Consider the following 22,309-nt stretch of genomic DNA (forward strand, 5'->3'; position numbering starts at 1 on the left):
ACCTTAGGTCATCAGTCATGGAAATAAAATGTGTGTACTCCACACGCTGTTAATGCGACTGGAAAAAAAAAGTTATTCTGTAATAATTTTATTTGATTGGCATTGTTAATATTTGTTGTGATGGAAGATTCGAATGTCGGTAGAGTTAAAATTGTAAGGACACAATGTATATAAATCATAGTTTAAGGACTCAATTAATACAATGTATATATAGTGTTGTAACATAGATATGATCGATTGTTGAATATTTGGTACTAATTGCCGTGACCGGTTCGTAACTGGACTGGTATGCACAATGGAATCAAAACCATTCGGTAGGTATTTAATTATGGTTAATAACAAATAATAATATAGCAAAATAAATAAATAATACAAAGAAAATTATATGATTCGGCATTAAAGGGTACATTTACGAGGGAAAGAATCGAGTCATCCACTAATCATCAAAAGGAGTATAAAATTGATGGAGAATCACCAAATCGAGAACATCTCCAGTAAATATACCCTTATAAAAAAAACTCACAAAGTGTTTAACTCTTTACAAGAAGTAACCCAAAAGAGTTAAAATTAATTTATATTCTTCACATCACACAAAACAAATCAACTTTCCCAACAGTGGTTTCAGGAAATATTTACCGTTGTAAGACTGTTGGAGGAAGGTATAACAGACATCAACCTCATCATATTGGAAGGAAATCGGGGCCTAATTAATGACAACTGAAGAATGGGTATTTATCTCATGCGGTGGTAGTGATACGTCATTTTTACAACAACCTAATGAGTTGCAACAGAAATAAATACGCCAACATGGCAAACACTGCTAAAAAACAGCGTTTTTGCGACGAATTTTAGTGACAGATACAATTTCTGTCGCTAACCACTCATTTAAATTAAATATGTCGCTAAAGTTGACGGGAGTACTTCCGCCAATTATTTTCTGTCGCTAAATCTTGGCGGGGAAGCCCCCGCCTATTTTTTTGCCGCAATTAGCAACGGATTTTAAAATCCATCGCTAATTACGCCTTTTGCGACGGATTTTAAATCCGCCGCTACTTTGCCCTGTCAAAAAAATATTAAAAAATTATTAAAAGATATTATTTAAAATAGTATTTATTAAAAAAATAGATATTGATTTTTTTAATTAAATTTAATATTATTTCAATGTAACTTAATTATTTATGAAATAATAATTAAAGATTATTTATTTATTTAAAGTATATAATTATTTTTAAAAATTATTAATTATAAAAAAACTTATCTTAGAGGGCAAAATTTAATTATGGAAGCAACTATCAGTTCTTTTTAATTACATTTATGTATAATATACATAGATATATAACAAGAATGTGTGTTCGTTAAGGTGGAGCTACGCGCGGAAGACCTACAAGGTTAAAGAGCCTTGAGTGGGAGCAATATGAAGGATGAGACCTTTTGGGAAGTTTGCGAAAATCAACAGGTAAGTGCCGTTGGATTATCTGTCGCGGGCGGGTGAATGACAGAGGGCGCGGGTGGGTGATTGATTAAATAAAATTTGATTTTACGATTTTATTTTAAATTAAAATTAGCGACGGATTTGAATCCGCGACAAAAGCCGTAACAACGAACTATTTCTGTTGCAAATCTGTCGCTAAACATGTTTAGCGACAGATTTTGGCCATTTAGCGGCGGAAAAATCTGTCGCTAAATGGTTGTTTTCTAGTAGTGAAATGTCTTATTGGTTTGTTTCACGAATGACGTACCATAACTGTTCCGTTGTATAATTATTTTTGAAGGAGATTCATTGATATGGTCCCACAAAACCGTATATCTATAAATCCAAAATTTTCAGATGCAAATACAAAGCTTATTCAGAATACAAAATAAAATACTAAAAACTAGAGACCCTTGTATCATATCATTTCCAAAAGGAAAGCCAATAACTTTGAGAAAAGTAGAAACAAATAATGGTATGAGACTCAATCTCACCCACCGTCAGACAAACGGGGGGAAATCCAAGCGCAATCTCTCTCGGTAAAGAGATTCTCAATCAAAGACACATTTTGAGTATGTGAAATAATTAGAGAAGAGAAAATATATTATTGAATCGAATGATGATAGGTTGATTACAAGCATATATATATATATATATATATATATATATATATACAACTAGAATAGTTCTAATCAAATAAGAACTTCTAAGGATATAAACCTTTAATCATAATAGGAGAAGGAGATATATTCCAATAGAATACTATTGGGAAGAAAAAATTGTTTAACCAAAACATATTACAATATGGGATATGAGTGGTTATAAGAATATTATGAACATCCAAAAGCCAATGTATTTTTCAAATGTCAATTGAATTGCCATTTTCAATCTTTCGACCAATACCATATTTTAAAATATCACGACCAACCAAAACACTCATGCATGAAAAGTTCGGATTATAATTTATATAGGATTGGAGAAATTCATAACGATGACAATATATCATCTTTAGGAGGCAGCAACTCAGGAATGAGGACCACACTTATTTTTTATGTATATTTGTCGAATTCTATATTTCTACTATTTTCTATATCAATATTTCTTATTTCATTGTTTTTATTTCCGTGCAATATACAGAGGCATACAAACATTATGTTGAAAAACTGCTTACCATTTGGCTGCTCTTGAAATTGAATTCTCAAAAAAAAAGAAAAAAAGAAATTGAATTCTCGCATCTCGATTTTCACACAATGTATTTTTGTCTGGATTAGATTTACGTTCAGGAGTTCTTCATCACTGCCCTCCTCAAGTAGAACTAGAGTTCATCCATTTTCTCAAAGTCATCGCCAACTTATGTTAATTAAGGTAATTGTTCTTTTTTATTAATTAAGGTCATTTTATTTTTATTTATGATTAATTTCGATTTCTTTTTGTTTTTTATTTCATGCATTTTGTTTCATTTCTATACATTATTTTCTAAACATCTTTCTTTCTCGTTTCCCCTTTATGGATGAATACAAATCACTATAAATATCGTAATTAATATTTATTTTAAAATTATTACTTTCTAAAGTTTTTTTTGTTTTAGTTTTTTGGACATATATTTCTAAAAGATGGATCCCCTAAATAATCTGTACTTTCTTTATTTTGGTTGGACAACTCCACGGTTAGTATTCATTGCCATATTAGAAAGTTTGGTTTAGCAAAGGAATAAACATGTAATGGTTAAAATATTTTAAAAGATGCTAAAGGTATGTGTTTCTCTAATTTTAATTGGCTTAATATATAGTTTGACCTCTGAACTTGTATCCTTTTACCCATCTAATCTCTAAACTTAACGTTCGGTCTTAATTTGTTAAATAATCATTGTTAATCCCTAAGAGTCTCAAACGCAATGACGTGGCGAAAGATCTTTGACTGGGCTGCCCGCTCATTCGCCACGTCACCAAATTTATAAGGCTTAATACATCGTTTGATTGATTATACAAAAAACTTAGGAGTCATATAGGTAAATGAATACAAATTCAAATGTCAAACGATATATTATGCCATTTTGTTTTGCCCACCTAAATTTTGATCACCTGCTCTGACGCGCCAGTTTTGTTTTGAACATAAACACCAAAGTCATGTGGACGGGGAGAGGTTAAATGGTAATAAAATTATCAAATTTAGGTCAAAAGGGATTATTTAGCAAGTTCTGAGGTTTGATAGGTTAAACGTTAAATTTGAATATTAGATAGGTAAAGGGATATAAGTTTAAGAGTCAAACTATATATTAAGCCAATTTTAATTTGAATTGATTATCTTCGCTATGGTTCGTTTAATAAAATTGTTCTTTTTGTTTTGTTTAAATTTGTTAAATGAATGTGTTATTAGATGGCTCATATAGTAGCCGTTAAGTTCACTTTTTATATTGGTTCTCGTGGAAGTGACTCATTATTTTCGGAGGATGGTCATTCCTTTGGTTAAATATTTATGTATTATTATTTTTAGAAAAAAAATTATTAATTTAAATATAAATTAATGAGATGTTGACATATATTAAGAATAATATTCTCTTTTGTTCTTTTATTTTGAGTTATGAAGAAATTTTAAAAACGTTATTTTAGAAGATTTTTATCAAAATTAAAATGATGAAATAACACTATAACGCTTTTAGAAGATTATGTAGATTACCCTTTGTTTTTTAACATCACCGTCAATTTGGTCGAATCCAATGGCAAATAGAGACGAATAAAGCTAAATCCACACGGTATTAAAAAAAAGTAAAAGCATAAATAACTCCACTAAATAAAAATAATTTTGCGGAATATATTATTTAAATACACACGAAGAAGAAAGGGAAAAGAAAATTGTTAAGCAAGTACGGTGAAGCTCCTCCACGTACTATTTGTTCAACTGAAAACTGAAAAGCGTCAAAAAGAAAAAATTACAGAAAATATTAATTAGAAAATAATTATAGTATATTTATGAGAATAAACTACTTAAAATTAGAATTTATTATAATTAACATACTAAACTATCTGAACCTCGTTCGTTGTTAAAGAGTTTAACAGACAACGTGGGACTCGGAAGACAGAATAAAGAAGAAGACAAGCTAACGCTTCTTCCCTTTCCATTCCTTTAAATCTTACTCTTAACGTATTTAATTCTCTCTCTCTTTCTCCTCTCTTCTCCCTGTTTCTTAATTAATTACATTACTTAATTATTATTATTAAAGCTCATTTTTCATCTTCAACTGTACAAAGTAATTCCAAAAGGTGAATTTTGATTCGATTTCTTTCTCATAATCTGTGATTTAAAGAAAATTGTAGTCAGTTCGTTTTTTTTAAAAAAATTCTAATTCTATTTTGTTTCTGATTAGTTAGTTTTAATTTTTAAACTGTTTTATAGTTTGGAGAATTGTTATTCGTTTAAAATTGTCAGTTTAACATGATATATGATGTAATAATGGTTTTGTTTTTGTTTTCGCAGAGGAAAAGAAGAGCTTTTTGATCGGAAAGTGAGACAGTAAAAGACAAGAGATTTTCAATTATTTCAATTTAATTATTAAAAGCTTTGGATTTACTTCATCCTCTTTAATTTTGGTAAATTTCTGCTTTTAGAGTAGCTAAATTAACTAAATCTGGCAGAGTTTATTAATTAATGATTGTTTTGTTTATGGCAGGGATATTTATATATAAAAATTTGATATAATATTTGAGATTCTTCGGCTGGTTTGATGCAGACTTGAATTGAATGTGTGGAAGATTGGGGATTTTTTAAGTACAGTAACGATGGCACACACAGTGCAAAGGTTTTTAAGTGCAGTAGTATCCATGGACAATGAAGTTGCCGGAGAATCTTTGATCGGCACTATCCGGATTGCGGTTTTACCTATAGCTAAAGTCTTTACAATGTGTTTTTTGGGGTTTCTTATGGCCTCTAAGTATGTTAATATCTTGCCTGCCAATGGAAGAAAGTTATTAAATGGGGTAATTAGTTTATTTTTTAATCTGTTGAAGTTTTCTTTACCCTTTAAATCGGGTTTTCGAAGTAATTTATTGACCTTGTTATGCAGTTGGTTTTTTCCCTTTTGCTTCCTTGTTTGATTTTCTCTCAACTTGGACAAGCTGTTACTTTGCAGAAGATGATACAGTGGTAAATACTAACCATAAGATCTAGTATGTCTTCTACTTTTGTTGCTACCAAATGCTAATAGATTTCAAGAGTAAGAAAGTTTTCTTGTTTTTCAGGTGGTTTATACCTGTGAATGTTGTTTTGGGCTCCATATCCGGTTCAATAATAGGATTTCTTGTAGCTAATGTCGTTCGGCCTCCATACCCTTTTTTCAAGTTAACAATTGTACAAATTGGAATAGGTGAGCTAGCACATGTGAAATTCTCATCGTAAATTTTGTTTATGCCAATTGGCTGTGTAAGGCTTTGCAGTTTGTGAAGTAAAACTCTGCTGAAAATATGAATTATTTGGAATTTTAAATGACTGCATACCAAACTCGTGTGTCCTTGGCTTTATGCGTCTAAGGTTGTAGTATTTACGCCTTTTCACACTCTTGATTTATAACGGTATTAACTTTCGGTGCAGGGAACATTGGGAATGTGCCACTTGTACTGATTGCGGCATTATGTAGAGATCCATCTAACCCCTTTGGCGACTCAGAAAAATGTAGCACAGATGGGACTGCTTATATCTCGTTTGGCCAGTGGGTCGGTCTTCAACATCTTTAACTGCATTATTAATGCCTGTGCATTGGAATTGTTCATGGGACATTCTCTCATAAATAAGCATATGTGCTTAGAGATCCTCGGTTTTTCCTTTTATTTCTGTTTGGGATCTCTTCTATATCAATTCAAATGTTCTCTTATATTGCCTATCTTTCTTTGAAAAGATGTACTTAAAGTTGAAATGAGAGCATCAAAGATGTTTAATCTTCTATGCTATATACCCTCTACAGATGTATTGTAAATAAAAAATCATGTGCTGTATCTCAGAAAGAAACATGTAGATGCACCTTATAAAATAATAGAATTGAATGCTAATTAAGTCTGTTTTACATGTCCAGTCCCTTGCATGCTATAAGTTTAGAATTCATTTTATTTCTCCACGCATAATCTCATATGAAACATTGGGTTGATAGATTTTTGTTTATGTGTGCCAGGTTGGTGCAATCATCCTATACACATATGTATTTCATATGTTGGCACCTCCTTCTGAAGGTTCCTTTGACATTGAGGATGGAAATCAACCTATCAAGAACCCTCCAAAAGATGGTGTTCCGGAGCAGGTTCCGTTGCTTACCAATGAGAATCTATCAACAGATTCTGATGTTTCAAAGCAAGGAAAGGTGAGAATCAATTACGCATATGAATTATATACATATGTCTATTATCCGTGAACAATGCAGCAGTGTTTTCCCAGCATGTGCAAGAGCTTTTGTTTGTCACACATAATGCTGTACCATGATTTAAACAATTCAATACAGAACCAGAACTGAAACTTCTTCTTATGCATTATTCTTTGGGATTTATTCACTAATTATTGGGGCTTAATATAATGTTTATATTCTCGTCTATACTGTCGTTTCATTTATATCTCTTGCTACTTGCAGTTAAAAGAATTTTTTGTATTTATATATGAGAAGTTCAAGCTCAAGCAAATCCTCCAACCTCCAATTATTGCATCTGTAAGTTTCTGATTCTGCAAAGGTGTTGCCTCTGATTTGAAGAGCCGGACTATGCTCCTGAGATTGTACTCTTTTTAATTGTGAACTCTCAAGTGTTGCTATGAAATCTTATTATGAAATTTAGCATTCTGGATGTTTTTGACAAGGTCAATGCATTTATCTAATAATTTTTTCGGTTGCAGATGCTAGCCATGTTCCTTGGTGCAGTACCATTTTTTAAGCGATTGATATTTACAACTGACGCTCCACTTTACTTTTTTACTGATAGCTGCAACATCCTTGGGTATGTTTAGTTATACTTTTACAGATTACGGAACATATGCTTAATTATGATTTTGCTTACTCAATTTTTTAGTTGTAATCTTCATTTTCATTGTTTGTAATTGTAGGGAGGCCATGATTCCGTGTATTTTGTTGGCATTAGGAGGCAATCTCGTGGATGGTAATGTTAATCTTTCTCATAACATCTCTCCATGTTTTTTGGCTGTTGTCTTATTGGCTATATGCAAAGCATGTACTTAGCCTTGTTAATATGAGCACAAGCTTCGAAGAAAAACTTTCTATAACCTTTTCGTTGAAGTTATATAATAAAATTCAGTCTCACATTTCTTTGTTTTGCTTACAGGACCAGGAAGTTCTAAACTTGGTTTACGGACAACGGCTGCAATTATTTTTGCTCGGTTACTCTTGGTGCCTCCTGCTGGACTTGGAATTGTTATGTTGGCTGATAAGCTTGGCTTCCTCCCTCCTGGTGATAAAATGTTCCGTTTTGTCCTACTTCTTCAGCATTCGATGCCTACATCCGTTCTTGCAGGTGAGATCCTCTTAGTACAGAAACATATTTCTACATTTTCAAATAACAAATATTGATTCAGTTTTGGTGGATCAAATGTATACCCCCAGCGATATGATATACTCAAAATCAGTTAGTACTTTCATTGTTAGTTTTTAGCATCTCGCAACTTTTAGAATCAGCATACTAAGTTATTTCCGACTTCAGGTGCGGTGGCCAGTCTGAGAGGTTGTGGAAGAGAGGCTGCTGCGGTGCTGTTCTGGGTTCACATTTTTGCCATATTTTCAATGGCGGCATGGGTGGTTCTTTATCTCAACATACTATTCTGAAACAGAAGCAGCCCCTTTATTAGACTGCTAGTGTTAATAGTTCAATAGGTTAGCGTACAAATTCAAAAGCTTCTTCAGAGAGAGCTTTGTCAATTGTAGTCGCTAGACATTGTAGAGTTCTTTTACACCGGATGTCTTTTACAAGTATATAATGTAGTAAGCTGCCCCGTCACTGCAATTCTTATGAGCTTTTGAGCTTGGATTCGGTAGAATAATTAAAGATCTAGAATGACTCGACTCTGATTAGTTATATTAAAATTAAAATTAAGCTTTAATATAAAATAAAGCTTGCAGTAATGAATCTATTGATAATTGTTTCGGGTTTAAAATCACCCACCGTCCCCGACTTTAGGCTCTCCAATCACTAAAGTTTCTAAAATTTCGTTTTCGATCATAACACCCTCCTGATCTTTAATTGCAAAATTGCGAAAGTCCTTTTGCAAAAAAAATGACTAAAATACCTCTAATTAAAAAATAGAAAATCAAACCAAATCAAAACCAACCAAATCTAAAATTACCCACCAATTTTCTAACATTCGCCCACTCAACCCAACTCCCACCACCCACCGTCGCCGCCTCGCCCACCCACCGTCGCTCCACCCACTGCCAATCCACCCACCTGCTGGCTCGTCTTTTTAAATCCGTCTGAGAAGACGAGTTCAGTTGAGAAGACTAACTAGCTTAGTTCGTCTTTTCACCTAAGAAGACGAAGGTTCGTCATCTCAAGTGAGAGACGCTAGGTGACCGAAAAAAATTCGGACAATGATGGATACCAGAGGTAGCGGTGGTAGTTTTTGGTGGGTGTGTGGCGGCGGATGGGTGGTGTCGATTTTAAGTTTGGTTAGATGGTTTTAGATTTGATTAGGTAGTTTTAGGTTTGATTGTGTTGGGTTGGATTGGTTTAGATTTTCTTTTTATTACAGGTTGATTATATTTTAGTCATTTTTTAGACAAAAAACTTTCGTGATTTTGAAATCAAAGATATAAAAAATTTGTGATCGGAAATGAAATTTATAAATTTTAGTGATCAGAAGGCCCTAAAATAAGGAACAATGAATGATTTTAAGCCATTGTTTTGAGAAGTTATAATTTGATCTTGACTCGACTAGTATGATCGATTTTGAATACTTTTCATGTCGATTTAACTCATCTTGGTTACACCTCAAACAGCCTCATGCAATCCAGTTGCTAATTATCTATTTACAAAAAAAAGTGGCAAGTTAAGCATAACTTCTGTACAAGCTGCAAATACATTTTGTTTATCCATGATCATGATCTCACCCACACAAAAACAAACCAGAAAAAAAATTGAGATAGCAATCCAACTCCCTCTCCATCCCAATAGAGGGGTCCAATATTCCGAGGAACCACAATAGCACGAATAATATGCATATTATGGTCCGAAATTGGATCCATCGTAGTTAAATCAAGCCATTCACCCAGGAAATGGCAATAGCAGAAGAAATAAGCTTTAAAGGCCTTCAAAAGCTAAAATGCAGAAACCTTAGTTTAACTCCCAGAGAACTGGCGGGTTTATGTAATTTAGATGGCTAATCCGAGAAAGGCGCTAGGCCCCTGGCCCTATAATACTTCTCAGATTTCAAGAAATTCTTATATATTTGTAGATGTGAAACTGCTTGAGAGGGTTCTAAGAGTTTTTGTCTCTAAAAACTGTTCATTGGCACTCTTCTTTCCGGGGGTGTCATATTTGGTGCCAATTGTTAGGGTTAGGTCTGCTGTAAGTCAAGCGTGCAGTTACTTAGAAAAGAGACCACCATCTACGGCTTCTGTTACCCCTTTGGCTCGGTACGGAAGAGTGGGGAGCATAAATATGATGAGCCCCTCTCTGGTGAGGATTTCCTAACCAATACACAAGCACAATGCCCACAAGACCGACAATAGGGGCAGCAGCAAGAAAAAGCCATCTCCTTCCACCGCCTTCTCTTCCAGAACATCTGACAGCCGGGTCCACAGCTAGAAGCTCTCTCTGATCTATTCCGCCTTGGTCAATTTCATGAGCTTCAGCCTCATCGGAGTCATCCGAGGAACTATCCTCACTTTCATCGTGCTGCTGAATTTCTTGTATTCCAAGTCTATTGCTACTGCTTCTCTTACCTTCCTCGTAATCTTTGTCACCAGTCGGTAGCTCAAACCTACAGAGAGGACACGAATTTCGAGTGCTCAACCACGGCAGAATACAATCAGGGTGGTATAGATGAAAACAAGGAAGTTGGTTAACTTCCGTGCCAATAGATAGAACATCCTTGCAAATTGCACAAGCTAAACCATCTTGTTTCTCATGTTCTTCATTAATGATCAGACGAGGTAGGCTGTTCATAAAGGATGCAGCTGCAGGAGGTGCTCCTCTTCTAGAGCTGTCGGTGTCAACAAGGTGTTCAAGAAATTCTTCAAAGCCTCTTGCATCGAGATAATCCCGGGAATCACCCATGTATTGTGGCATATCTGATTCTTCCAAGTCAGCCAAGATGTTTCTGGTAAATGTTCGTCTACCTTGCCTGATTCTCCAATCAATTAGGCCCTCAAATTCAGGAGAATCAAATTGTCGGCGCCAATTAATGGAGCGACTACCATCATTTGGACTTGAAATTGAAAAGTTTTGAAGTCGAGGACCTGTTTCTCCTGATTCATCCGGGTCTTCCTCAATGCCAACTTCTTCCCATTCACCATCATCATCATCTTCTTCCACCTCGTCTTCATCATCCGAGTCCCACTGGTTGAGACCAGCATGCATTGGATCAATGTCGGTGTCACTATCAAGATTGCTTCCCTCACCTGGTTGAAAGAACATATCTGTATCAAGAAAACTACGTCCATCAACAGATACATCAGAGTCCCCCCCATATGCGCTAAAAGAAATAGTATCGCTTTCGCCGTGATATCCCCTTAACCAATTGGAACTGGGAGTTGTTTCATTCTCTCCATAAAGAGAATCCGAAACATCAAAACTCTCACTTTCAGTATCTGAGAAAACCCGCCGCCATCTTCTAGAACCAGTTGGGGTCGTACGGGAGCTAGCATGTTGTGACAGCCTAACAGAAGCATCTCCATCTACAGATTGATTTTCATTCGCAGATACAACGGATTGGTTGTGCCTCGCTAGATTCATCATATGTGACAACTGTTGTGAAAAAACATTTTCAAGAGACTCAGAACTATTATACCACGCTCTTCTTCCTCTAGTTCTCCTTCTCCGGGCAGAATCACGTGTGGAGTCTCCCGTGTCTTCAAGAAGCAAAAACTTACAGTCCCCACAAACGCTGATAGTTTCAAGATCATTACTATCAGGTGAAAAAGTTCTTCTGCACATAACACATGCTGCTGGATGGACAGAAGGGTCACCTGCTAAACCATCATCCACATGAATTATGAAATCATCTGGTGAATTTCTTCTTGAATTAGCATCCATCTGAAAGTAGAGGTATATAAATTTGTGGAAAAATGAGAAATGCAAAAGCTGCAAAGCTAAGATAAATGCATAAAAATGCACCAATCAAGAGAATGAAAACTGCTGGATACTTCTACCAACCAAATAAACCTTAACAGTCAGTTTAAGTTACATCGCGCTCAGTCATTTCCAAAGTAATTCTATAAAAATGCTAGGCATGACGTAGTTTTACATTACATGGAAGTCGATAATAAACAACTATACCCGAAAGTAATATGATCGTAAATTTAACCAAGCCCAATGTCAGTATGAACATGCAGAATCTACACCTAGGTCTCTCAACAAATTAAAGTTAGAACCACTAATCTAATCATCTCTTGAGCAGCATTAAACTAATACCATTTGCTCTTAATTGCATCCCAACAACATTCCAAAACCTAAACATGTTATAAACCAGTTCAGACAACTAAAAATTCAATAAAGAAAGATCTTATCAAGTGAACAACCTTAATTTCCCCAAACAGTGTCTCCTCTAATCCCTAACATGCAATCCAAGCAAATTCACATAAAAACATCACCCAACTTAAAGAGCAAACCAAACCTAGTGTACTTAGATGGCAACAAAAGAACAGTTAAACAATCAGAAACAGCACAAAGATTAAGGGGTAAAAAATTATACCAGAAAATCACTTCCAAAGTAGAAAAAGCTTCGATCTTTACAAATCCAAAATGGAATTTGAAAACAGCAAACGACAACCCACTAAAAAAATTAATGAAGATTGATCGATCTAAGAAGCTAAAGACTTGACATGTCAACAAACACAATTAAATCAGCAGATGGGTTGGTGAGAAAACGCCGCAAATTTATACATTATTTAGTATTATTAATGAACATCGTGTTCAATGGTTTTATTTTGTACAGTGTGCAGAGTACGAGACTTTATCAAGATACCCAGGACCGAAAATTCTCTATCTATGAAATCCAGATGATTTTGATGTTTCCACGCGCTCCTCTGAGCGTGGGATTGTTGGCCCAGATTAGGGAATGGAGCGTCTCATTGAGATGGCTTTTAGTGGCTTATTGATGTTTCTTTTGGCGTCTGGGACGCGCTTGAACAATGATGGTTAGAACAAGGGTGTTAACGAGAATTGAGCTATTCGTGAACTACTCGAGATCCAATCGGAAAAAACTCCATACAAGCTTGAAAAATTCGAGCTTGGGCTACTCAAACTTCATCTCGAGTCGAGTTCGAATATTAAGTACTAAAAAACGTGAGACTCACGAGCCTAAACAGGTCTCTTTTAAATAAAAATAATAATTTTTTTATTATATTAACTTTTATACATCTATTTTATGTATTTTTGAGATAACAGTTGGTTTTTTTTATTGTATAAGCGTACTAGAAGGTTATACCTCAAAATAAAATTTTGAAAAATAATCAAGTGATTGTGAATGATTTTTAAAGGACATAAAAAAGCTATACAAGCTTTTAAATAAATCTCCTGAAAGCGTGTAAAAATTAAAAGAAAACTTCTGTAATTGAAAAACTAAACCTCGTACTGTAATTCAAATTGCGATTGAAATAAGGTTGAAAAATAAGAAAAATGTAATTGCGGTATAAGTGATTACATAAAACTAAAGCGTTTGACATTGAATTTTTCCAGAAGTTTCTGTGTTTTTGTTAGTTTTGGTTAGGGATTCAAATAGTGATCATCTTCTTCTATTTATAGAGTATTTGCAAAAACTGTCAGATGATACATTTTTTAATTGCCCACATTCTCATTTCAACTTCTATAAAATTGTCGCTTTCTCTACTTCTATAAACTATCGCTTTCTAAAACTATTAGCACGTGCTTCAATGTAAGATCTTGGCCTTCTGAGATTTTAGATTTCTGGCAAATTGTTTTTAGGCTTCTGGCTAATTAATTTTGAGCTTCTGGCCAATTTGATTTTGGACTCAAATCTTCTGAGAATTACTCTGTGCTCTTGGGCCTTAGCTTGTTTTAGTTTTGGTGTAAACAACCTCTAAATTTAAATGTGTATCAGATTATATATTTTATAGTGAAAAGGGTTAAAATATATCAAATAAGTTTATTTTTAATAATTATTTTTATTTTGAAAAAAGTCAAGTCGAACTCAAGTTCGAATAGTTCGAATATTGTTCGAACTCGAGTTCCAGAATTTAAGCTCAAAACTCGAGCTCGAGTTTAAGAATTTAAGTCAGTCGATCTTAAGGTCAAGCTCGAGCTCGAGTATATAACACTCGAGTTTGAACTCGATCTCGACCTAACTTGGACTCGGCTTGAATTGTTTATACTCCTAGATGGAAGGGATGAAAGCTCATTTGACTCTAAATTAGGCACAAAAGATGAAATATGTAGAATTTATGAATATTTATAAATAAAAAATTCATATTTTTTTTATTTTTGGATCATTTGTATCCCCTCATCGGGTCATCCTTGTGCTTTGCACCATAAGAAAAAAAAGGTTAGTTAAATTATTAAGAGCAAATTATTATGAGACCCCTCACTTATGTCATAATTCGCACTTTAAATGATATGGTCCTCACTTTTATTTCCGTTAACAATTTAATCCTTTCGTCTATTTTTTGCATTGGTCAACTGAATCAAGGCTTCATGGGTAGATTACTTTTCAAACATGGAAATGTTGATAGAAATAAAAGTGAAAATCACGTCGTTTTTTTTTGAAATTAAAACAGGAAAAATATAGAAGATGAACAACGACGATGACAATGCACAACAGAGACGATGATGATAAGAAGCATCATACATGAAAAAATTAAAAAAAAAACGACGACGGCGATGTCGACTAGATTTGAAAAAGGACGATGAAGACGACGACAATGGTGGAATAGAGCAATTTTAAATATGGAAAAAAGAAGTGAAATTGCAGCAGTGGAACGATGGCGACATCAGAATGGCGAAGAAAAAACAGTGGAGATGGTAAATGGTTTTCCAAAAGAACACATAAGTTATTAATGTTATTAATTTTGTTTAATTGTATATTTGATAAGAGAATATAGATGTGAGATTTTTTAAAAATTCCCATAAAATAGTAAAGAAGGAACCGTCGCCGTACCTAGAATTGGAACTGCTGCTATTTGTCAGCAAAAGAAAATAATTGTCGTTCTCAGAGTTGCATCCGCCGCTAGTCCAAAATCTGCAGCACTAGTAGTTGTTGTTGTCGGAAAAGAAAAAAAATCATCGGATCTGCTGTTGGAAGCCACCATTGTCGCTGTACTTGAAAAAGAATTTAACTCCGCGTAGGGGTGTAAATGAACCGAGCCGTTCGCGAGCAGCTCGGTGTTCGGCTCGATAAGAGCTCGGTTCATGTTCGTTCGTATTTTAAACGAACCGAGCTCGAACTTGATTTTACGTTCGTTAATATAAACGAGCTGAACATGAACATAGTGGTGTTCGGCTCGTTTATGTTCGCGAACAGCTCGAATAAGAGTTCATGAATAAGCTCGTGAACGAGCTCGATTAAAAGTTCGTAAACAAGTTCGTGAACGAGCTCGTATATAGTTCACGAACAAGCTCGTTTAGAAACTCGTTTAGGTGTTCGCGAACTAATTCATATTTAGATTAATTTATATAATTATGTTTCTAATTTATTCAGCTCATATTCGTGAACGAGTTCGATTAGATTGTTTTTAATTTATTCAGCTCATATTTGTGTTTGTTCGTTTAAAAGTTCGTGTTCGTTCGTTTATCCGCTAAACGAGTGGGCTCACGAACGAGCTCGTTTAGTACTTATCGAGCTCGTTCGTGAGCTCGTTCGTGAGCTTGTTCGTTTAGCGGCTAAACGAACCGAACATGAACATTATAAAATTTAAACGAACCGAACATGAACACTCTGTTCAAAGCTCGACTGAACATGAACCGAACATAAACACCTTGTTCGCTAAACGAGCCGAACATGAACACTCCAAAGCTCGGCTCGGCTCGGTTCATTTACACCCCTAACTCCGCGGTTCGTGGAGAGGTAGTTCTCAGTTTTCAGATGTTGTGGATCGACAAAGTCCTCAAATGGAAGGAAGAAAAAAACTGTAATTTTATAAATACAAATACAAAAATTAAAGAAAATTAAAGTTGCACTGTATTTTTGTAAATACAGAGGTAGAGCTGTACTTTTTAAAATAAAATGGCGAGCTAATTATAATGAAACCCCCTCACATTTGATATAATTCACATTTTAGTCTCTTTTGTTTGAAAATTAAACTATATGACCCCTCACTTTTGCTTCTGTCAATATTTTATTCCCTCCATCTATTTTTAGTGCTAGTCAATATTTTAGTCCCTCCATCCATTGTTAGTGTAGCTCTAAAATGACCTTTTAGCGTATTATGTCTAATTTTCTCTATAAATGTTGGAAGTTGTGTAAAAACCCAAGATCCGAAGCATGAAAATGGACCCAAAGTTCCATTGGGCCTAACCATTGATCCAATATCCATAAAGCAAAAAAGGAATTAGCAAATAAAAAACTGAATAATCATAAAGAATTTACTTTAATAAGAAAAAGAAATGAAGAAGAGAGTGAAGAGGGACCCTTTAGCGGATTCGTTTCTTGCCCGTTTATGATCTGTCTCTCTCTTACTCTCTGCAACTTCTAACCTTCCTTAAACACTATATAACTCCTTAAACCCCTCCGTTTTTACCTTAATCACTGTCCAAACATCATCCCATTTATGTCCATTAATCATTACAGCTCCACTCCACTTTTTTCTTTCCATTTTGATCACTCCTTAAACCAGTCTTTAAAGCTCTGATCATCCAAAAACAGCATGAAACTGAAAAATCAAAGGGTTTCTATGCATTTTCCTTTCCTGTAATTCTCATAATCTTTTCATAAACAGAAAATTAATTTATACCCTTTTGATCATAACCCCTTTTTATTACCACCCACATTTTGCATTTCTGTTCTTCTTTTATAAAACCTTCAAATGTTTGATCTTTATGGTCAGTTAGTAGGAAATAAAACTTGGGGTTTGAAACTCTTGTGAATTTTTAGGTGGGTTTCTTTAATATTTTTGTTATGGTGTTGGAATTATGTTAAGTACTGAGATTATGACAATGTGGGGTTTTGTTTTGTTTTGTGTTGGTTTAAGGAAGGTACAAAATGCGGAAAATGTGGAGAGAAGGACATAGAAGGAGCCCTCGTATAACTGCTTTAGATGCAAAGAAAGCTCACCCATCAAGGTCTACTTTTGCTCAAAGGTGTACTGGTTTAGATTTCAAGAATCACCAAAGAAAACGACAACGTTTGGATGCCGGTTCGGGGCCGGGTTCTAAGACCAGAGATAAGAAGAAGAGGAAGCTTAAACCTCTTCAAGAGGTGGCTTCTGTTGTCAATGCTCAAGAGGTGGTTGTTTGTTTTTTGACTTTTAGTTGATTAATTAGTAAAAGTTTAATTGTTTGACTTTTTATGATTAGTTTAAATCAGTTTTTCAGTTGTTGTCTGCTTTCAGTGAAGTAATTGTCTGTATGTGTAAATTTTGTGCTCTTTTGCTGTTCATTTGCAATCATTGGGTTTATTATGTGCCTATTGTACTCTTGTTTTGGGACCTTTGGTTGTTGAAGGGTTTAAAGAGCATATTAAAGGTAGAAACAAAAAGTGATAGTTCAGTTGCTTTTGGATAATGTCTTGTGGTTTTACGTTGGAGTTAGGACACCAGCACACCACCCAACCCGTTGACTCGATAAGGAACTTTAGCTCTCTGAGTAATTCTATTTACCTTCATGTTTTTAAAGTTTCAGTTCAGTTAGTTTCACTAGACTTACTAAGCAATTAGTTTGCGGTGATCCGCGTTCAGGAAACATTTGATTTCTGCACTATTTTGAGTGTTCGGTTTTCGATTGGTTGTATAAGACTTTGATTCTAGTATACTGTTGGTGATGAATAAGGCTTTAAGTCTGATTTAAGGAACAAAATTCTGAAATGTGTATATTTGTTCTTACATACCAATTGCGTTAGTTGGTGTCTCTTCATGCTGCAGTGGAACTTTCCTTTTATTGTTTGTGTGTGGTCTGGTTTCAGGATCCCGAGTTGAGTGATGAGCAGAACGCTAAAGAAGTGAGCCTTGAAAATCTTCATATAAATCATGGTCTGCCTTTTTGCCCCATGAAAGATGTCATTGTAAATTACTTGCTTTAAAATTTCACTTACACTGACATGATAGTTTTGTTTTCCCCACCGAACCAGATCCACCAATTGTGCAGGGTAAACATAAGCAAAAATATGGGGATCAAACTAGCAATCCAGGTCACATTCTGTCTCCTTTTTAGAATTTTGATGAATCATTTAATTTATTTGTGACCGTTGCATCATTTATACCAGGTCAACCACATGCTGTGAGATGTGCTTCTCGGATGCCAGAAAAACGCATGCTTCAGCTTATACTTGATGTGTTACAGAGGTAGCAATTCTTTCAAAAGGATGGTTCTAGTGTTTTAATAATAAGGAAGTCCTGGGCATTTAATGTTTGAGAAACTATTGCATGAATAATTCCTCATGGAACTTCACTTTATTTTTACGTTTTAGGAGAGATACTCATGAAATATTTGCAGAACCAGTTGACACGGAGGTATTAAGTTTTTCTTATTATTATCATTGATTTTGTTTTGTTTTGTTTTTTTTAATTAATTGATTTTGAGTTTCTTTTCTTTTTCTCTGAATAAGGTAGAGGATTACTACGAAATCATCAAGGAGCCAATGGATTTCGGGACCATGAGAGCTAAACTTCACGAAGGAATGTATAAAAATCTTGAACAATTTGAGGTTTGCTTTTTTCTCATATTTGTTTTTGGTTCCTAAGGTAAATTTGTTTATGTTGATGTCCGAGCTCTAGGTAGCAGGGACACTTCATTCAATTAACGTGTCCCGTTTCGGAAACGTTTCAGCCATTCCGAAACGTCATTTTTTACATAGAAAACCTTAAAATAACACCATTTCACCGTGTCCGAGTGTCCCGTTTCCCCGTATCCGTGTCCGTGTAGCTACATAAATTTTTGCACTTCCATAAAGCTAAGCATTTATTTAGATTTCTGACTACATATTTTTTTATCACCATGCAGTATGATGTATTTCTTATATCCAAAAATGCTATGCATTTTAATTCAACCAGTACAATCTTTTTCAGACAGGTATGCTTGTCAAATTTTAGAAGCCCAATCAGTACAATTATCTGCAAAGATATATATCACTCTTTTAGTGCATGGAATAAATATTCATTATTGTTCAGGCTCGTGCCATTGATGAACTAGCTAAGAAGGTTTTTCATGTTCTCAAAACTGATCCCGAGAGTTTTGAATCTGAATTTTCGGGCACAAGACGACGAACTAATAGAAGGCCCAAATGTGAAGTTAAGAGCTCTTCTAAGCTTGCTGCCAACTATAGATCAAACAGTGGGGCACTTAATGTATCACGAACACCTGTAAATGGTATACCAAATTTAAGAACTACAATGCAATATGACAGCGTTACTACTATGCAATTTGATCTAAGAGATGATGAAGTACCTTTTGGTAAGATGTTAATTCTAACCTGTCTTTCTGTAAGTGAAATACACTGATTTAAGTACAATATTCACTAAAAATTGTTGTAGGTAACAATAGTAATTTCAAGATATTTTCCTTTACATATAGACAGTCTTCATGGGCTAACAAAGCTCTTTTTTTGTGGTTTGGCCGAATTTGGCTGTTTATATATCTAATATACACAACGTGAATCCAGGGTGATAGAAGGATGCTTGATTTTCACAATGGGCCAATTACTGTTTATGGGATTTCAAACTTCCTGCATTGTCAGTTTACCCTTTTGCTTCTGAATTATACATCAGCTTTTAAATATATTTTGGAGATGCGTGTCTGTTTTGTTTATTGTTGAAGGAGCCAGCAAAATGTATTGGAGTGCTCTATTTGTTTCTTGTCTTGGAATATAACGAGTCCAAGTATATTAATTTTGGTTTTCATGGATTTCTTGTGAACAGCTTTTGGAGATGGTAGAGGATCTAGTTCTTATGAAGCCGATAGACGCTCTACGTATAGATCTTCATTGTCTGACCATAATGAGAATTTAATTGTTTCGACAGTTTATAGTAATTCCAAATTGCTAATGCATGTGAGTGATTTTCCCTGTAGGACAGCATTTGTTTCCATCAATGTTTTACTTGTGAAAGAATTAATTTTTACTTCCAAGAACTGACAATTTCTTTTCTCATTTGTGTAGATAAATCAGCAAGATAATAGTTATCGTAACAGCTTAATGTCGTTTGTTAAAGATTTAGGACCAACAGCTCAAATGGTTGCCGAACGCAAATTAAATGGATGGTCAACTGAAGGTGGCAATTATCTGAATTCAGCTTCAACTCTGTCTAAGGCTTCAAATTGCAAAAACCACGCCGGATCCAATTTTGGTGGGTGGATACCTGCTGCTACAAATATGAAGTCTCAAAATGTAACTGGTTACGGAGCTGATATGCATGATGATTACGATAAAAGGGAGAAATCTTGTTCCGGTGACAAAATGGGAATCTATGGCACTTTTGGTAATGGTGGGAACGCCTTCCGTGCCATTAGACAAGAAGAGTGGAATAGGAACGATTTTGAAGCTGGAGGTGTTTCTAAGAGTAACCATTTTCAACAGAATCAGAGTAACTCATTTGAGATTGGTTTGCCTTTATCCAATAGCAATGGAAAAAATCTGCATTTTACGGTAGCTGGATTAAACAGTAAGAAGAATTCAGCACCACTAGATATGGAGAAAAGCAATTCAGATGGTACATTGCAACCAGCTTTTGATTATTCTCAGCAAAACATTTTTGAACGCAGGTTAGCGGATAAATACAGTTATTCACCGGCTGCGTGGAGCCTAGAGACCGCGGTGGATGGCAAATCAGGTTGTGATCATTCAACGGGCATGGATAATCCTAGTTCAGTGTATATGATGGGCTGCCATGAAGCTGCAGCTGCACGAGATGCGAGGCATGAAATTGGACGTACAACCGAGACAGAATGGACATGGAACTCAAACCGAGCTGCGACGCCGGTTTCGCAGTTCATATTTGATCTGCCATTCTTGAAGGCCAGACTTGATGAGATGAACTGTTTTGGGGAGGATAGATTAGTGCAAGAAAGCTCGGCAAGAATGAATGAGACTTACCACGATAATACTCCACATTACTCATTAGATGCTCAGCTCACTCCTTCCTTCAACTTGGCTCTTCAGCTGTAAGAAAATTGAACTCATTTCTTGAAAAGATATCCTTTGTATATATTAAAAATTATCTGCCATTGATATGGGCAATGACACGGGTTAGCAAAGGGTCGGTTTGATTAAGAACCGATTGATTCAACCAAAACTTAAAATCTAATTACTTTGTCTCTTTATTTGTACCGGCCAAACTATCAACTTTAACTGAAACCGATTTAATTGAATTACCAAAAACTTGAAAATACATCACTGAACTTGTTCAATTAGTCGGTTAATTTGGTTACGTCAATAAAATATAAAGACTAATACTTAAACACAAAATAAACAATATTTGATTATTCGAATTGAATTTCTAAAAAAAAAAACAATTGAACTATTTTTTTATTGATCAAAGCGAACTAACCGAATTAATCAAAACTTCTAACTAAACTTAATTAAAATAGATCAATTAATTTGGTTTAACAGAAAATTTATTGATAATGGACAACAACTATCAATATCAGATCAAAATGAGTTTTTTATGCTACTCTTTTTTATTGTTAGGAGAGACTTATTCAATGGAGATTGCCAATAAATTGTAATTAAAATAATAAGAAAGAATAAAGCTTCACGTCTAATTGATTTTTTTTTTGGTACAAGGGAAAGAGGCAAAGCCTAAACAAAACTAAAAACTGATGTTTCTATCATATGGGGTGCCATAAAGATCATGCCTCAGCCAAGGAAGAAGACTTGAAGGCGGATTCTCATGATAAGAGCATCCGATAATGTAGTCGTCACCAATCGAAGCCAAGTGGTCCGCCGCAAAGTTTGATTCCCTATATATGTGATACACTTTGATCTCCCATTCTCTGTTAATTAAATCCTGAATGGCTCTAACAATATTGGTCAACTGGGTTACCTCTGTCTTGCCTAAGATCATATCAACAGCAGATTTGCTGTCCACTTCAAGCAAAATTTTCTGAAAATCCATCCTCCAAGCTAGCTGCAATCCAAGAAAAATACCACGCAACTCCGCCTCCAACACTGAACCTTCTCCCAATGTTGCTGAGAAGCTTGCAAGCCAACCCCCCAGATTATTTCTAATGAGGCCACCAGCCTTTGCAATTCCCGTTACATGGCTAAAAGCTCCGTCGGTGTTAACTTTGGTCCATGACGCAGCAGGACAGCTCCAACCGACTTGGATCTCTCTTTTCTCACGATTAATACCTGAATGAAGATGCCGATTAACATGGGCCTGCTGAATATAGTCAACTCTCCGATAGATATCATCGACCACCACACTAATAGCTTCTCTTTTGTTACCAAGAACTGTGTTATTCCTCCAAAGCCAGATTCGCCAGAGAGTCACCCCAAACACGCACCTCCAATTAGCATCTTTTTTAAAATTTTCCTTGC

General features: G+C 35.1%; 3 protein-coding genes across 7 annotated transcripts; 2 read left to right on the forward strand and 1 right to left on the reverse strand.

The window, feature by feature from the left end:
* Positions 1 to 4,503: 4,503 nt before the first annotated feature.
* LOC126665389 (protein PIN-LIKES 6) lies at positions 4,504 to 8,454 on the forward strand. 3 transcript variants are annotated; one of them, XM_050358174.2, is made up of 12 exons: positions 4,504 to 4,612; positions 4,946 to 5,058; positions 5,139 to 5,445; positions 5,532 to 5,611; positions 5,707 to 5,831; positions 6,056 to 6,177; positions 6,630 to 6,815; positions 7,080 to 7,154; positions 7,337 to 7,437; positions 7,544 to 7,596; positions 7,780 to 7,968; positions 8,155 to 8,454. In XM_050358174.2, exons 3-12 carry the CDS (start codon positions 5,248 to 5,250, stop codon positions 8,274 to 8,276), a joined length of 1,251 nt encoding a protein of 416 aa, XP_050214131.1. In that variant the 5' UTR covers positions 4,504 to 4,612; positions 4,946 to 5,058; positions 5,139 to 5,247; the 3' UTR covers positions 8,277 to 8,454. The 3 variants fall into 3 exon arrangements, with proteins under 3 accessions (XP_050214131.1, XP_055961634.1, XP_050214129.1); XM_056105659.1 differs by having other exon boundaries at positions 5,199 to 5,445; XM_050358172.2 differs by having other exon boundaries at positions 4,610 to 4,731.
* Positions 8,455 to 9,387: 933 nt separating this feature from the next.
* On the reverse strand, positions 9,388 to 12,745 carry LOC126665215 (uncharacterized). The gene is made up of 2 exons (XM_050357937.2): positions 12,362 to 12,745; positions 9,388 to 11,703 (listed from the first exon to the last, which is right to left on the reverse strand). The coding sequence occupies exon 2, from the start codon at positions 11,701 to 11,703 to the stop codon at positions 10,036 to 10,038; it is 1,668 nt and encodes a 555-aa protein (XP_050213894.1). The 5' UTR covers positions 12,362 to 12,745; the 3' UTR covers positions 9,388 to 10,035.
* Positions 12,746 to 16,209: 3,464 nt separating this feature from the next.
* LOC126665527 (uncharacterized) lies at positions 16,210 to 21,074 on the forward strand. Of its 3 annotated transcripts, none has more exons than XM_050358345.2 (11): positions 16,210 to 16,714; positions 16,812 to 17,065; positions 17,741 to 17,807; positions 17,906 to 17,965; positions 18,041 to 18,119; positions 18,245 to 18,287; positions 18,383 to 18,481; positions 18,778 to 18,846; positions 18,945 to 19,227; positions 19,692 to 19,822; positions 19,931 to 21,074. In XM_050358345.2, exons 2-11 carry the CDS (start codon positions 16,823 to 16,825, stop codon positions 20,933 to 20,935), a joined length of 2,079 nt encoding a protein of 692 aa, XP_050214302.1. In that variant the 5' UTR covers positions 16,210 to 16,714; positions 16,812 to 16,822; the 3' UTR covers positions 20,936 to 21,074. The 3 variants fall into 3 exon arrangements, with proteins under 3 accessions (XP_050214302.1, XP_050214303.1, XP_050214304.1); XM_050358346.2 differs by having other exon boundaries at positions 16,816 to 17,065; XM_050358347.2 differs by lacking the exons at positions 16,210 to 16,714; positions 16,812 to 17,065 and adding an exon at positions 17,321 to 17,424.
* The last annotated feature ends 1,235 nt before the right edge of the window (positions 21,075 to 22,309 follow it).

Source organism: Mercurialis annua, linkage group LG1-X (genome assembly GCF_937616625.2).
Source record: "Mercurialis annua linkage group LG1-X, ddMerAnnu1.2, whole genome shotgun sequence".
In the NCBI taxonomy this organism is placed as follows: Eukaryota; Viridiplantae; Streptophyta; class Magnoliopsida; order Malpighiales; family Euphorbiaceae; genus Mercurialis; species Mercurialis annua.